Genomic DNA, 15,732 nt, shown 5'->3' with positions numbered 1-15,732 from the left:
TTGGGCACCAAAGGGGACTGGCACACAACAGGCACTTAATGACTGTTTACATGAAGCATAAATTGCCACAAGAGCCTCCTGCATCCAGAAGGAGGGGGAGGGGGCACCCTGGAACCTTCGAAATGATTCCGAGGAAGGGGGGGACGAGGGGGCGAAGTTCTTCAGACAGGCCGCATTCTCTGTCAATAAGGCACCGGCGCCGGCCAGAGCCTGGGAGAATCACCGAGCCCGGCTCCAGCTGCCCGCTGCCCAATAGCCCGGTGGGCACCCGCTCCCGGCCCTCTGCCTCACCCCACAAAATGACCAAAGAAAACTCCAACCAAAATCAAAAATAGTGTTATTAATTCTGGTGTCTCAGAAGCAGAAAAAAAAAAGGAAAAAAAAAGATTCCCCCCCCCCCCAATTTTTGCGAGCTTCGGCCCAAGCTCCAGGGCCCTGGGAGGCCGCGGTGGAGGGCTAGCATCTCTCCCTCCCTGGCCCGGCCCGGCTCCAGCCCCGGTGCCAGGCCCCTGAGTCCCGTGTCCCGGCCCCCTGCAGCGAGGGCACCGCCCCCTGGCTCCGGAGCTCTCTGAACGGGACCAGCCCATCAGTTTGGCGAGGTCGAGGTGGAGGCCGGCCTCTGGGCCCCCTGAGCACTCGGTCAGTCCCATCAGGGTCAGGCCTGGTCAGTACTGGTGTTCCAGCAAGGGCTGGGCAGCTGGACTCTCCTGCTCCTCTGGGGGGGCCAGCCAGTTGCTCCCACCCCCAGGGGTCCCAGAGTCAGGTCTCGCCGAGAGAGAAGGATCCTGGGTGGGGCCAGGCGGACAAGCATCAGTGCTGACTTCCGGAGGGAGGCCGAGGTCCAAGGGGGAGGCGGTGGGCGCCTGGGAGAGAGAGAGTGAGGTTTCCGCAGGCTCCCAGGCAGCCACCCCCTCCCCAGGCCCCTGAGCAGCTGACCCCTGCTCCCAACCCCCACTGCCCGGGAGCAGCCTTACCTGAGAGCGCAGGGGCGGCCCTCCTTTGGGGCTTCCCGAGGTCGCTTCCCCCGTCGGACCCTCCCAGACCTTTCTTGCCTCCCAAGCTCCACTTGCTGCTGAGCCCCTCATAGCTGAAGGGGGCAGGTGTGCTGGCCTGGGGTGGCTGGGGGCCTTCAGGGGGGGCCGGTGAGGCAGGCACGGGGGAGGGGGCTGGTCCTGGGAGCCGGGGAGCGCCCATGGGCGGGGGCCACTGGAGGGAAGGGGGTCCACCCTCTCTCCGCCGCCGTGAGGAGAAGCCGTCGCCGGCTCCGCTCAGGGAGGGCCGCAGCGTCCAGCCCAGACCCAAGCCCAGAGGGAAGGGCTGCTCTCGGGCTGGGGGAGGGACGGATTAAAGAGCATCACTGGGTGAGCCCACCCAGCCTCCCCTCCCCCCAACCCACCCCCCTTGTCTGTGAAGCTGGTGGGAGTCAGAGTGGGGGAGGGGGCTCCTCGGACCTGTCCGAGCCAAAGTCCTGTAAATTCATCCCAGGGCCCAGGCCCCATCCCAACGGGCAGCCCCAGCCGCTTCCTTACCGGCGGCGGTCTCGGGGGTGGGGTGGGAGGCAGGAGGGTTATTGCTGATGGAAGAGGAGCCGCCCCCACAATCTGAGTCATCCACGTTCCCTCCGCTGTTGCAACCGGCCCCACAGCCCTTCTGGAGTCTATAGAAGAGGACACGAGCCTTAGGGAGACCGGCCAGGGCCGGGCCCGGGGCCCACCCCCTCCCGGGCTCTGCCTCACCTCTCCCAGCTGCGCAGGAGCCAGTTGGCGATGGCCCGGAGGCTGACCGGGCCCCCCCAGAGGGCCTGGAGCTGGGGGTGGCTGCCGGCGAAGGAGGTGGTGAGAGGAGACACGTAGATGGGGTAGCCCAGCGGCTGGTCGCAGGACGAGTTGATCATGTTGCGCAGCGCCTGCTTGGCGTTCTGAATGCTGCCGCGCTCCGGGTTGCGGTTCCGGAGAAAAACCAGCTCCTGCTGCTGGCCGGCCCACAGGCCCCGGACACACTCACGGTTCACCTGCGGGACAGGACCAGAGTTGGAGGGCGGGAAGACCCGAGGGGACGGGGCATGAGGGCTGGTCTGGGCCCCATGACCAGGAAGGATGCTGGGAGGAGGAGGTGGCTTTGGGGGGGGAGGCCTGAAGGACACTGGGGCCGTGGCCACTAGCCTCGGAGGACCCTGCTCAGAAGCTCCTGAGAGGAGACCCTCCCCCAAGCGAGTGCCAAGGGACATGGAGTGACAAGTGGCCTGCTCCCCAGGCAGCCAGAACCCTCCCCTCCTGGGACGGAGCGCGCGTGCGTGCGTGCGTGCGTGCGTGCGTGCGTGTGCGTGCGTGCGTGTGTGTGTGCGCATGTGGGTGTCACAGGGGGCAGGGTCCCCAGGCCCTTCCTCCCCGCCCCTCCCATGCCCACGGCTGAGGTGACCATGGTGCCGAAGACCGAAGGTGTAGCTGGGACCCCGGCCCCAGCCCAGGAGGGGAATGCTGTGCGCTGCACCAGAACCTTCTCGGGCCTCAGTTTGCTCATCTGTAACATGACGGGACTAGGCCCTTTGGCCCCTTGCTCCGGGAAGGTGGCGGGGATCCCAGGGAGCCACCAATGACCCGGCGCAGGCATGTGCCCATCTAGGCAGAGACCTTGATGACACGGAAGCTGAGGTGCCTGCGGTTGAGCATGATGATTTTGTACTCGTCCGAGGCGTCGTCCATGACGTGCCGTAGCGCCAGCAGGGCCGGCGTGTTGCTGAGGATGGCGCTGCGCCAGGCCGGGTCACCCTCGTGCGAGATCACCAGACGCTCCTCGTTGGCCGCGATGGCGTCATAGAGCACGGCGGGCTCCTCGTACTCGTCGGGGGATGTGAAGTGGTCCTGGGGGCGGCGGGAGGTGTCAAGCCCTGCCCTGAGGGCCTCCCCCGGCCCCCACCCCACCCCAGGACCTGTAGCCAAACCTGATGGAGCTTGAGGGCCATGCGGACCCCGGGGGCCACCACGCGGTGCAGGAGGTCCATGTCGGCAAAGACCCACTCGTCCCGAGGGGAGGTGATGCGGAAGTCTCCCTTGAACAGGGCGTGCAGGCCGTAGAGGAAGGGCTCCAGGCTGCGGGAGGGAGGCCAGGGAAGGAGTCTGAGGGGGGCTCTGGGGTCTGAGGAAGGAGGACTCTGGGGTCCAAGGAGAGCTCTAGTGGGGGGAGAGGGTGAGGGGAGCAGTAGGGGCCACACTCACCTGGCTGCCATGCTGTGGGAGGCGGTCCCCAGAGCCCGGCGGCCCAGCACACACAGCCCAAAGCACAGGGTGACGAGAGGAGAGTTCCAGTCGTGCTCCATGGGCTGAGACACAAACCCCCCCCAAAGGACTTGCTCAGCCTTGGGCCTCGGGCCCCAGGTTCTGACCCCACGGGCTCTAGGACCCCGATCCGGGGCCTAAAGGTGCCGAAGCCGCCCCCAGCCGCCTAAGACCCCCAGCCCGGGCTCACCTGGCCCCGCCTGGCGGCACAGTACTGGATCCAATCCAGGTGGACGGCGCAGAAGGACGGCAGCGAGAGGCCGGCCAACCGGAGGTCGTAGTCCTCGTCCACACTCAGGGAGAAGGTGGGGTCCGAGTCGGCGTAGCCGGGGGTGCGCACTGGCCGCAGGGCCGCCCCGATGCCTTCGTGGCTCAGCCAGGCCTCCAACTTGGGAGAGCGGCTCACGTAGTAGATGATGCTCTAGGGAAAGAAAGAGGGCCTGGGTGAGGGACTCCCCCCCCCCCCTCAGGGAAAGGACCCCTGGCTGGCAAGCGCTGGGGTTTCCAGGGGGGGGACGAGGTTTTGCCAGTGGGCAGGGTTACAGATGCCATTGCAGACCAAGTGGCCCTTCTCCCAAGAGAACTGAGGCAGCATCTGAGGGGGGTTGCCAGTGCCAAGCCAGAGCCTGCGGCTCCCTGGGAAAACCCGGGAGTCCAACCCGTGGTCCAGCGTTTCTGGCCCGGCTCCCCCAGCCCCAGGCTTCACCTCTCCACAATCTCCGGCTGAGCTCAGAGGCCTCTCCTCCACCAGTGGGATCCCTAGGCCTGATCCCAACCAGGCCTGGAGGGGGCCAGGAGTGCACCGCCTTCTAATCCCATCCATTCAGCATCTGTTATCCAAGCAGGTGCCCAGCACGGGGGGGGGGGGCGGGGGGGGAGAGTGGGGGCCTCATACACGAGCTATTGTGACAATCACCGAGTTGTCCCTCCTTCACCAGCCCCCCCAGCCCCTGCCCCTGGAGGACGCAGTGGCCACAGAACAGACAAGCGCATGAAGAGCCCCATCATCTGAACCACAGAAAACTAGCTGGGCCCGAGGGGGCCGGGGAGAAGGTGAGGGGCTGCTGGGGCAAATCTGTCCCTCAGTGCCGGTAGAGGGAGTTGCCACTGCCAATGAACCTGGCGCTCTGCCGCCTGCCTCCCAGGGAAGCAAGAGTCCCTCGGGGGTGTGGACCTCCCTCCAGAATTATCCCAGTCTGCCAAAGGCACAGGAGATCCTAAACGTGCCACCTGCCCTTTCAGGCCCCCTCCCCCGGACTGAGCCCGTCCTCCCCCCCACCCCGGCTGCTGTGGGTACCTTGACATAGTAGGTGATGAGGATCTTCCTTAGGTCGAACACCTGCAGCATGGAAGCAGCGTTGTTGTCGCTGATGCTGTAGCCCTCCAGCACGTACTTGCTGGCGGTCACCTCCCAGGCCAGCCAGCGCTGCCCGAAGGCGGCATTGAAGGACAGCACTCGAGGCAGGTGACCCGGCTCGCAGCAGCAGCAGCCCTCATCCTCTTCCACGCCCTCCGTGATGGCCTCCACCTCCCGCTGCTGGCAGTAGGTTCCTGGAAGGAGAATAACGGGGCCTGAGGGAGGGGGAGGAGGCCGGCGCCCAGGAGCGGCCCTGGTCGGTGGCGAAGCCGCCCGGCCCGGTGCCTGACGATCCCGGGCCGTTCCGTGCTCGGTGCCAAGCTCCCGGTACCTCCAAACCAAAGGCGCGTGGCCGCTCTCGGAAGCCCGTCCCGCCTAGAGCCCTACGCCCTCTCGAGCCCCAGCATCCCAGCAGTCTCCCCCTCACCCCCTGAGCGCTCAGGGCCCCCCCGATCACTGCGGGAGGCAGGCAGAGAAGCCGTTCTCGAAACAAAGATCAACAGAAGCGCGCCCGAGTGAACAAACCCAACCCAGGACATCTCTGCTCCTTCCGTGGAGGACCCTTCCCCACAGAGCCCCTCTTCATTCTAGAGCCTTCGCTGCCTGTTATTTCTATTGGGGCTGCCCCTCGGCTGGTGCCTCATTTTCCCAAAAAGGACCATTTGGGAGCCAAAGACTGCCCATCCCCAGGAGATCTCCCCTTCCCAGCAGGGTCCTCTGGAGGACCTGGGACTCTGTACTGCGGAAGCCCCCTCCCCCCGGGAGCCGGCTGCCGCCCCATTTTCCTAAGGAGCACTCTCATCCCCCTCCCGGGGAGGCGGCCCTCACTCCCCCCACCTGGCTCCCGCCTCCAAGGGACGGCTCACCCCGGAACTCCAGGCCCCGCAGCTGGAAGGTGACGAGCCCGTTGCCGACCTCGATGAGGTGCACCAGGGCGTTGAGGTAGTCAGAGGCCAGGATGAAGCAGTCCCCGGGGCTGTAGTTGCCCCAGCGGCCGAGGGCCAGGTCGCCACACAGAGTGTGCTGCAGGGAGCGCGTCAGATGCTCGTAGAAAATGGAATTGAGGTTGTTGTCATCGGCACCTGTCGTCGGGGACGGGGAGACGGTGAGGGGGAGCCTTTCCCCACCAAAGTTACCCCCCAAGGACACCGACGCAGCCCGGGAGTTGGTACGCACCGGGGTTCCGATCCAGCTGGGTGGCCAGGCGGGTGTTGGAATGATCCACACGCTTAGTGCTGTGGGGGAAGGGCAGAGGTGTCCGAGTGGTCCCCCCAAATGGGGAGAGAAGCAGGCAGCCCTGTTAGTAACTTCCTCGGCTTCCGGCCGCCCCTCCCAAACCCAACTCACCTGCCCCCCCCCCCGGGTCCCCCAGGAGGGCAGCTGGCCCACACGGGGCCGGATCCGTGTTGGTGCTCAGGCGGCCCCCCACCCCCACTTCTAAGCCCAGGCTGAATGCCCGCACCCTCCCCCCTGGCCCATTCCGTCTTGCCCCGGCCTGCGGCTGCGCGTCCCCGGCAGCTCCTGGGGCCAAACCTGGCCGTGGCCGCGTGGACAGAAGCCTGCTCCGAGCCCCGTCACTCACTTGTAGTCTCGCTCCCAAAACTTGAGGGGCCGCGCGTAGGACATCAGAAAGACAGCGCTGCCCAGAAGGGGGTTGAGAGGGGTGGAGAAGAGGGCAGAAAGCAGGGCCTGCACGAACAGCATGGCGGAGTCTGCAGCCGCGGTCAAGGTGGAACTGAGAAAGGTGGCGCCAAAGACGCAGCCCCCCAGCGCCAAAGAGGCAGCCCCCCCAGACACCTGGGAGCCCTCCTCTGATCCCGATACCCCCTCCCTCCGCCCATTGCCCTGAGTCCCTCCAAGCCTCCCAAGCAGCCTTTTCCTGCCCCTCCCCCTTGTTCTCCCGATCACCCCATTCCCCCATGGGCTACTCCACAGGATACGGGGCACTGCAAAGGGCTGGGCAAAGGCGTGGAAGGCGGAGCCCCAGGTGATCTGCCAAGGGGCGATGTAGGTGAGCACGAAGCGGAGTTTGTACAGCAGGTCCCACAGCTGGGCGGGGAGCACGGGGAAACACAGGGTTAGCAAGGGCCCCCGAGCCAGGCCAGTGGGCGCCCATCCCACGCCATAAGAGATGGGCACCTCCACCTGTCACTGGGGCGTCCTGGCACGGAGGGGGCGCGTGGTGGACGGGACGGGAGCGTGGCCCTGCCTGCGGCTTCAGCCCTTCCTGGAAGAGGAAGGCGCGCAAGCTCCCGGACGGTCCGACACCCAGGGATAGCACGCGGCAAGATGGCACCTGCGGCTCCACCTGCCCTCAGGACCCCTGGCACCCCCCGCCCCTCCCCCCTCAGCACCTTGCTGCAAAGCAGGGACATGAGGAAGTAGTCCAGCAGGAAGCCCTGGGAGAGGCGCGGGTAGTCGAAACGGAAGAGCAGGACTGTGAAGGCCAAGGTCAGGTACTGCTGGGGGGGGCAGCAGAAGGCCGAGCGTAGGAGCTTCAGTCCGGCCACGGTCATCAGGAGGGCTCGACAGCTGGGAGGGGAGGAGGGAGGGGGGTCAGAGGGCCCCCCCCGCCAGTGTCCACATCTGACCCCCCGCCTGGCCCGGTGTGGCTCCATCCCCCACGAGGACAGCAAAGGGAGGCCCCCAGCAGCCCAGGCCCCCCCTCACTAGAGGCAGAATTTGTCCGGCCGGCCGCTGACGGCGTGGGCGTCGCCCGTGAGCGCGTTGAGCACCACGGCCGGGTAGATGAGGTACTTCTCCACGCACTGGAGCCACGCGTAGAGCTTCTCGAACCACATCAGCTGCGCCGCGCCTGTGGAGACAAACGCCTCAGGCAGAAGCCGGGACCACAGGGGCCGCAAGCCCAGAGTCTCCACGCCGGCCGATGGCCCGGGCTCGGGGAGCGAGGTCTCCACTGCGGCTCTCTTGACCACGACCCCCGAGGGAGGAGAGCCCAGTGGGCGGCACGCAGGGGACAAAAGCCTCCTCCTTAGGATGGCGCCCCCCCCCACCCCCCGCCCCTGCTGGCTCTCCAAACCACTCAGGAGCGGGCCCAGCTGGGGGAGAACTCGGAGAAACACAGGCCCGGGAGAAGGCACCAGCCTCTCAATCTCCTGGGGAGGGGGCGAAACGAGCCACACTGCTGAGTGATGAGGAGGAGCAGGGGGCTCGGGAAGGCCCGGGAAGGGGCCGGGACTGGGCACTAGCCAGAAGGCTGAGGGGTGACAGCTAGCAAAGGGGCGCCCAAAGAAGGCTAAGCTCTGAGGGCCAAAGATGGGCAGGGGATCCCACGCACAGGAGCCTCCTGGTAAATAGGGGGAGGGAGGCGAAGAAGGCAGCGGTCAGCCATCGCAGGCCCTCCTATCACATGGCAGCCAAGGCCCGGCCACAAGGGACAAAGGTTTCCCCGGCACCGGAGGCTCCTGCGCCCGAGTCACAGGGACGGCGGCTCCTCTGGGGAGGATAGGGACGGGGGGCTAAAAGGCCGCGGGAGCTCTCTGCGGTCCCAGAGACCTGAGACGCCCCAAGTGGGGCGAGACAACAGAAGGTGTGTGGGGGCGGGGCGGGGCCCGCCTGGTTCTTTGGCTCCGGACCGCAGGGGCGTCACTCACTGCGCACTTCAAACTGGCTGTACTCCTGGGACTTGAGCACGGGCTGGGAGAGGCAGAACCACGGAAGCTGCTTGCGGAGCTGAGGCAGGAGGTAGTGGGTGAGGAAGCCCACCAGGCCAGCCAGCGAGTAGAGGACGAAGCCCAGGACAGACTGCGGGGAGGACGGGGCGTCAGGCAGGGCCTGGGGCTCGCCTCTGCCCCACGCCGGCAAGGGCACGTCCGGAGGGGGCAGCGAGTCCCGCTCCAACGGGCCGGAGGCCGAGACGGCAGAGCCGGACCGTGGGCCACACTCACCTTGAGGGCGATGAAGACGGTGCTGGCGCTGATGGCGAAGCTGAGCACGGCGATCACTGGGCACATCACCAGGTCCGAGTGCAAAATCTCCCGCTGGGGGGGTGGCCAGGGAGAGTACTCAGTGGAGGCCATCCTGCCCACGTGCCCGCCGCACTGCCCATTCCATCCATGTGCCTGCTCCTGGGTCGCTCTCCTCTCAAACAGTCCCAACAGCCTCTCGCCTCCCGCTGCCCATCCGATTGCCCACATCCCTGCCTTTCCCCGAGGCCCCGGGGTCTTACCACAGACTGCCTCAGTTTGCCGGGCAGGGGGTCGGGGGCTTCCACACGAGGGGTCTCGAGGTTCTGCTCCTCCAGGTCAGGGAAGAGCTTGGTGCGTATCAGGGACCTGACAGGGATGGAAAAGGGTGAGCCCGGCCCTGGCTGTGTGACAGGGTGGGGGGGAGACACACCGGGGTCCTGCACGAACCAGAGGACGGTGGGGTCGCTGCTCTGGCGGCTCAGGTGGTAGGATATCGCCATCAGAAGGCCACAGAACACAGAGAAGAGGACGGGCACATGCTGATCCGGCCAAGGTGCCTGCGGGGGGAGGCGCCGATTGGAGACAGGGGCAGGGAGAGGCTCCCCCTGCCGTTCCCACGGCCTCCAACCCCGCGGCTCGGCTCCGCGGCGCCCCCCCCCCCACCTGGGTCCCCGGCTCTCAGGTTCCTACCTTGATGGCACCCAGACAGAAGCCGTAGAGCAGCGCGGCCGCCAGGAGGCTCCGCAGGAGGCTGTACAGAGCGGTGAGGGGGCTGGTGGTTGCTGAGGGGAGGGGGTGCAATCAGGCCCTGGCCCAGCCCTCCTCCAGCCCCCCCAACCCCAGCCACCCTCCAGGGCCCTGGCCCGGGCACCCCCGCCTACCTGTGCCCCCAAAGCCGTGCATGTCAATCTGCTCGAGCAGGTACATGAGGCAGGTGTTGACCTGGGGCAGGAGGCCCAAGAGGAAGACGACAGGGAAGCACAAGGTAAAGACTGCAAGGACACGGGGGCAGCCGTCAGCTTCTGCCCCCAAGCCTGGAGGAGCCCCCCCCCCGCCTCGGCCCCCAGCCCCCTCACCAGTGGCCACATCTCGGGCACAGAAAAAGAAGGGGGCGGAGAAAAGTGTTAGGCCGTAGAGGGAGACCGGGGGGAAGGGCAGGGCCGAGCCCAGGGCGTCCAGCAGCCAGATGAGGAGGCAGGAGCAGCAGAAGTAGACGGGCCGGCTGTAGGCGATCACCCAGTTGTGACCCTGCAAAAGGAAGCCAGATGAGCATGTCCTGGAATCGGGGCCCCCGGCACCCCCCGCTGGACAGGCAGGCCCAGGGCCCAGACCCCAAGCCCCCAGCTCCAAGCCCCATCAAGATGAGGCCCAGGGGACCCCCAAACTTCAATCAGGAGACCCCTCCCCAAGGAGACAAAGTCACTTCCTGGGCCGGTGGGGACTCACGTGCATGGGAGACGCAGCATCAGGCTGGACGCTCTGCAAGAAAAGGGACCGTGGTTTCCAAAGGGCCGGGACCGAGCCAAAGTGAGGGCTGGGAGCTCGGGGAGGGGGAGTCGGGGGTGGGCAGCGGCACAGAGGGAGCGGGGGGGAGGGCCTGGCCGGCATCTGACCTTGAGCAGCGAGTACTGGCAGGAGGCGATGACCAGGCAGAACTGGAAGACCCAGATGTCCCTGAAGAAGCCCTTGAGAAGGAGCAGGTAGCCCAGAAAGGCCACCAGACTGCCCAGCCACACCACGAAGATGTTCTCCAGCACCCCCCGAGTCCTGTGGGAGTCACTGAGTCAATGGGCCTGTGCCCACAGGCCAGCATCCCCTCCCCCCCCAGCTAGAACCCCCTCGGGTGGGAAATCCAGGGACCACAGTCCTCGCTCATGGAACAAAGTACCGCGTCAGGGGGAACGGAAGGAGTCGGGGAGCCGGGGCAGGCTTCCTTCTGCGTCATCATCAAACCTCTAACAAACGGGTCCCACCGGCCGGCGCCATGCTGAGCCAACATCGTGCCAGGCACGTGGCGGGGATCCCACAGGAGTTTCCCATAGAGAAACAAAAGCAGATGCCCGGTATGGTGTGGGGCCTCCGGGGCCTGCCCAGGTTAGCCCCAGGTCTTTGCTCTCAGGAACGAGCCTCCCACAGGCTGATGTGGTGAACCACTGCCGGGCCGGGACCCCCGCGAGCGTCTAGTCAAACCCCCTCGTGGGGTCCCGCTCCTCACCGGTCCAGCAGGGCCAGCAGGGCCAGCCGCTCGTAACGCACGGGGGTCCAGCGGCCGGGGAGGAGCCAATACTTGTAGCTGTGCTGAGGCCGTGGGGGGGCCTCCTCCATGAGGGTCTGCTCCTGAGACTCATGCAGGGAGTCCTGGTCCAGTAAGTCAAACTGCCGGCGCGAGGCACAGACGTCACGCCCGAGCGTCCCCCGAGACAGTCAGTGACCCTCCCTGGGCACCTCGGTGTTGGAGAACACTGAGCCATGGGCCAAGCCGGCAGGCTCGAGGTCCCCCCGAGCCGGCGGACTCCCCTCGTGGAGAGGAAATGACTGGTAGCTTTTGGCCGCCGGCCCCTCCGAGGCGGGAGCACGGGGCCCTGCTCCGCTCTCCCTGCAGCCCCCCGTCTCCCTCCACATCCCGACGTGGCACCTGGCCCCGTCTCCCTTCTCACCTCGGGTATCTCCAGGGGCACCCTCCGGACCTGCATCCCTTGCAACACCACAGGGCGAGGCTGCAGGAGGGCCAGACCTCCAGCCGCCTCGGGGACCTCCGCAGAGTGGAAGCTGGAGGAATGAGAGTGGCGGTCCCTGGGGGGAGAGGGAGAGAGAAAGAGAAGGAGAGAGACAGAGACAGAGACAGAGAGAGATAAGAGAGGAAGAGAGACGGCAGGAGAGAGTCGGGGAGCAGGGGAGAGAGGTGGGGGAGGGGTGCAGAAGGGACAGAGCCGGGTCTGGGAAACGAAGGCTGGGGGAAGAGCGTGATGCGCGCTGGGGCCAGAAGGCGACTGAGACTGGGCGGGTGGGAAGGCTCGGAAGGAAGAGGAAAGAGTGGGGGAGAAGCAGGTTCCCCAGAGAGCCCCGGGAGAACCCCGGCCCCTTCCTCCTCCTCTGTCCATCCCTAGTCTCCCATCCCCACAGGCCGAGTTTCTCAAAAGAGACTGTTCCCCCTCCCCCCCTCCCCCCCCCCCAGCATCCCACTGCAGCAGACGCCAGGGCCCCAGTGGCAGTGGACCACGGCAGATCCGGGCCGGGCAGAAGGAGGCCGCGGCCGACACTCACCAGGCGCCGTTGGTCCCCTGCTCCCCGCTGACTTGCTGTCCCACGGGGTTCTCGTAGCCACCCCCCGCCAAGCCAAAGGTGTAGGAACGTCGCACACCTAGAAGCGGGGAGAGGCCGCTGTCAGAGAGCCGCGGAAGCTGAGGAAAGCCCCCCCCGGACCCCGGGGACGAGGCCGAGCTGGGCAGGCGAAGGGGAAGGGCTCTAGCAAGCAGCAGCCCCAAGAGTCCAGGTGAGCGGCGTGGGGGGAGGGGACCACGTCAGAGGCGACCTGGAGAGCATGCATGTGGGCAGGGGGGGGTACTGGGGGAGGGGGAAGCCCGAAGCCCGAGGGATCAGCGCCCTTGGGCCCTAGCCTTCACCCCCAACAGCAAAGGGGAGCGATGCCGGGGGAGGGGCTCACCGCTCTCGTCGTAAAAGTAGTGCACGGCGCCCTCGGAGGTGTCGTCGAAGGTGCAGGCCTCGTGCACGTTGGCGCCCGAGCGCGGCAGCAGCAGCGAGGAGGCGAAGTGCAGGGCGGAGGGCAGCGTGAGGGCCCGGGAGTGGGAGGCCGCGCGGCCCCGCTGGGCTTCCTGCAGGCTGCGGGCAGAGGCGTCCGTCAGCACCCACGGCGGGCCGGGGCACCCTCCGCGCGGTGGGGGCGGGCGCAGCTCACCTGGGGGGAGAGCCCATGACAGAGGAGGGCGGGGTCGGGTTGCTCCCGGCGTTGTGCCGCCTCCGGATCGCCTGGGTCCGCCGCACGCTACTCGACCGGTCTCGCTTGGCGCCCTCCTCGGCAGCCCCTCCGAGAGAACCCCACATGGCGGCTATCAGCCGCGCGCCCTTGGCTCCTCCCCCGCCCTGGCTGGCTTCCCTCCAGCAGACCTCCCCCCCCCATCGCGGACTCCCCGCCCCCCATCCCGCAGGGCCGCACTCACCACCCCCAACCGCTCCTTCTTCCTGGAGCTCTCCCCGCCAGCCCGGCTGGTTGGCGGCGGGCCCCCTCCGGCTGCCGAGGGCAAAGCTATCTGACGGTGGCAGGGAGGCCAAGGCCACGGCGGGCTCGCCCCCCCCCTGGGCCTCCAGCTCTGCCTTGGAGCCCGCCGAGGGGACCCGGAGACTGTCGCCCCCGGCGCCGTCCATGCTGAGCACCCGGGCGTGGGTCTTGGCACTGGCGGTGCTGGGGGTACGCTGAGCCCCGTATGGACGCTTGGGGGGCACAGTGGCCCCTTCTTCGGCCCCTCGGGGAGCCCGCCGCTTCCGGGGCCCGCCCCCCGCCCCCCTGGACCCCTCAGGGGAGTAACAGGAAGTAGAGGAGGAGCTGTCGGTGCTGAAGCGTCTCTGGGAGCGAAGACTGGACGCGGGGCTCAGCTCGCTGCCTTCGCTCGTGTCCTCGTCCTCAAAAAAGCCCCCACCTTCCAGCAGGGGGCGGCCTGGGGCAGGATAAGGGCGCCGGGAGGCTCGGTTTGGGGGGGAATGCCGGCGGATCGGGGTTCTGCGTTTGCCCGGCCGGAGCAGGGCCAGGTCTTTGGGCCGGACGACCAGGAGGGGCTCGGGGCCCCCCGGCGGGGTCCCCGCCCCAACCACCGTGTCGAAGGAGCGCAGGGTGTCGTCGGAAGGGACCCCGGCATCGGGGGAAGGGGGGAGGTCACCTTCGGACGGCGGATCTGTGTCGCTGCCGTCCCTGGCGTGGCCCGTGGGGGGACTGTCCAGGTGAGTGGAGTTGGTTTTCTCGCTCTTGAAGCTGCTCAGGGTCTCCTTGTCAGTGCCGCTGTAACAGGAGTCGGAGGAGCCAGCCTTCTGGGGCACAGGGTCCCCCGAGCCCTGCCGGTCCAGGGGCTGGTAACCGGCCCCCCCACGCTTCTCCTTCCGGCTGCTGGTGCGCACGAGCGGCCGGTCCGGAAGAGTCAGGTTCAGGAAGCTTTTGCTCAACTCCTGGCTGAGACTCCCTTTGAGCAAAGGGCTCATGGGAGTGTCGACCACGCTCTCTCCGCTCCAGGGGGTCCCTCTGTTTCCAGCCAGGGGAGAACGCTCTGAGGAGTCCGTGCTGGGCAGTGAAGGCTCTGGGGGAGGAGGCCCTGGAGGAGTCTGGGGGAGATCTCCGACTGGAAGGGAAAGAGCCAGAAAGAGGAGTCGCCACGGGCTCTGGCGGGGGCGGAGCTCGGGGGCCGGGCCCTCTGCCCTCCGGGCCACTCACGCAGCTTCTCCGGGGAGCTCAACTTCAGCATCTCTCTGTCGGCCGCCGTCACGATCACGTTGTTGCTGCCTTGTTCCCGGACCAGCTCCTTGATGTCTGCAACACGAACGGGGCCGTCAGCTCGGAGCGCGTGGCCCCCAACCCTCGGGAGGGTCCCGGGCCCCCGCACGGGAAGCGGCAGGATCTCACCTCTCAGAGGCCCCGCGTCCTCGATCTGAGGAATCAGCTCCTGGCGGAGGAGAAAGACCACGGTGTGAGGGGGGGCTGAATGGCCGGAGCGGGGAGGGAGTTCCTGCGCTTCCCCCCACGGAGGGCGCCCACTCACCGTGACCTGATTGAACCCGAACACAGAATGCTGGGAGCTGCAGCGCACGGGGGGTGTGGAGCTCACTTTCCGGAACACCGTCATCTCTACCCCGGGATCCCTGAGGGTTCGGGACAAGGCGGTCAGGGCCGGCCCGCCGAGCCCGCCCCTTCCCGCCCGCCCGCTAGGCCCGGCCTACCTGGGCACATCGCTGTCCCCTGGGGCAGCCTCCTCCTCGGCCTCCCCCAGCGTGGAGTTCCTCTTCTCCACGATCTCGCCCTGGTCGAACATGGCGTGGAGCCGGTAGTTCACCGTCTTGATGGTGGTGAAGATGACGGCCACCACGAGGCAGTACACGGCCGCCACCAGCATGCTGGGGGGCAGAACCTGCGGGCGGGGAGCTGAGTGGGCCCCCCTTCCCCGGGCCCCAACCCCCCACAGATAAAGCGGCCGGCCCGTCCTGCTGCAGGCGAGGGGTGGCTGTGGCCCAGAGCCCGCTCCCGCGCTCTCCACCACCCGGGCCTGAGCCCGGGCCCTGCTCCCCCGAGGGCAGCGCCACCGTCGCCCCCCCGGACAGTCCGTCCCCCACGGAGTTCGCTGCCCTTCACAGGAGTAGCTCCCGGGCACATGGTGGGTGACAGGCGGTCCCCACCCCAGCCAGAGCCCGTTTGCCCCGGCCCCCGGGGCCAGGTCCGCCCCCCATTCGGCAAGGGGGCAAACCCAGCAGCAACAGCTCACCGGCACATCCCTGCACCCCCTGCCTTAGTTTCCCCTCGGACCCCAGCTCGTCATGTACAACGGGAAGGGCACCAGCAGCAGCCCCTAGGTACACAGCGCCCCCCCTCCCCCGCCTCAATTTCTCCCCCCTTCCCGTACAATAAGGAGAACAGCAGCAGCAGCCCTAGGTACACACGCCGCCCTTCCCCCACCTCTGTTTCTCCCCCCCAGCACAATAAGGGCAGCGCCGCCAGCAGCAGCGGCCCTCAAGGACACGGCCCCCCCCCCCGTGCCTCAGTTTCCCCGCTCACCATGTACAGCAGGAAGGGCAGCGCCAGCAGCAGCAGCCAGGTGTACAGGTGGAAGCAGTTGGAGAAGGTGCTCTGATGCGGGTCGAAGAACCAGCCGCCCGTGAGCGAGGCCCACACGCCCTGGCGCAGGATCTGCAGCACCTGGGAGCCCATGGCCGCCCGGGGGGGGCGGCGCCGTCCGCGGGCCCGGGCCCGGGGCCCTCATGGGCGGCCCCGCGCCCGGCCCCTCGCCGCCCCCCCCGCCCCCCGCCGCGCCCGCCGCATGCGGGGCCCGCGCCCCCCCCGCCCCCCCCTGCCGCGCGGCCCCGCCCCGCCTCGCCCGACGGAGGACCCGCCACCGGCCGGCCGCAGCTCGCGTGCCCCGGGCCTCCGCGCTCGCCCCCGAAGATGCTCCCGCTCCCG

General features: G+C 67.7%; 1 protein-coding gene across 1 annotated transcript; it reads right to left on the bottom strand.

Annotated features, from left to right (window-relative positions):
* Positions 1 to 320: 320 nt before the first annotated feature.
* Positions 321 to 15,555, bottom strand: PCNX3 (pecanex 3). Its single transcript, XM_074276533.1, is given in 36 exon segments — positions 321 to 863; positions 975 to 1,025; positions 1,027 to 1,328; positions 1,530 to 1,657; positions 1,737 to 2,011; positions 2,631 to 2,861; positions 2,942 to 3,089; positions 3,216 to 3,319; positions 3,466 to 3,696; positions 4,573 to 4,826; positions 5,499 to 5,714; positions 5,809 to 5,867; positions 6,215 to 6,344; positions 6,573 to 6,681; positions 6,987 to 7,164; positions 7,303 to 7,447; positions 8,247 to 8,397; positions 8,541 to 8,633; positions 8,822 to 8,927; positions 9,009 to 9,118; positions 9,252 to 9,343; positions 9,443 to 9,553; positions 9,638 to 9,809; positions 10,008 to 10,040; positions 10,175 to 10,328; positions 10,777 to 10,937; positions 11,219 to 11,354; positions 11,826 to 11,922; positions 12,226 to 12,401; positions 12,478 to 12,604; positions 12,740 to 13,906; positions 13,999 to 14,094; positions 14,188 to 14,227; positions 14,324 to 14,423; positions 14,502 to 14,689; positions 15,331 to 15,555. Coding segments are annotated over 36 exon segments (6,222 nt in total). The 5' UTR covers positions 15,484 to 15,555; the 3' UTR covers positions 321 to 665.
* Between the last annotated feature and the right edge of the window lie 177 nt (positions 15,556 to 15,732).

The sequence above is a fragment of the Sminthopsis crassicaudata genome, chromosome 6 (genome assembly GCF_048593235.1).
Source record: "Sminthopsis crassicaudata isolate SCR6 chromosome 6, ASM4859323v1, whole genome shotgun sequence".
Classification (NCBI taxonomy): domain Eukaryota; kingdom Metazoa; phylum Chordata; class Mammalia; order Dasyuromorphia; family Dasyuridae; genus Sminthopsis; species Sminthopsis crassicaudata.
The sequence above is the reverse complement of the archived record's forward strand: the minus strand, read 5'-3'. Positions and strand labels throughout refer to the sequence as shown.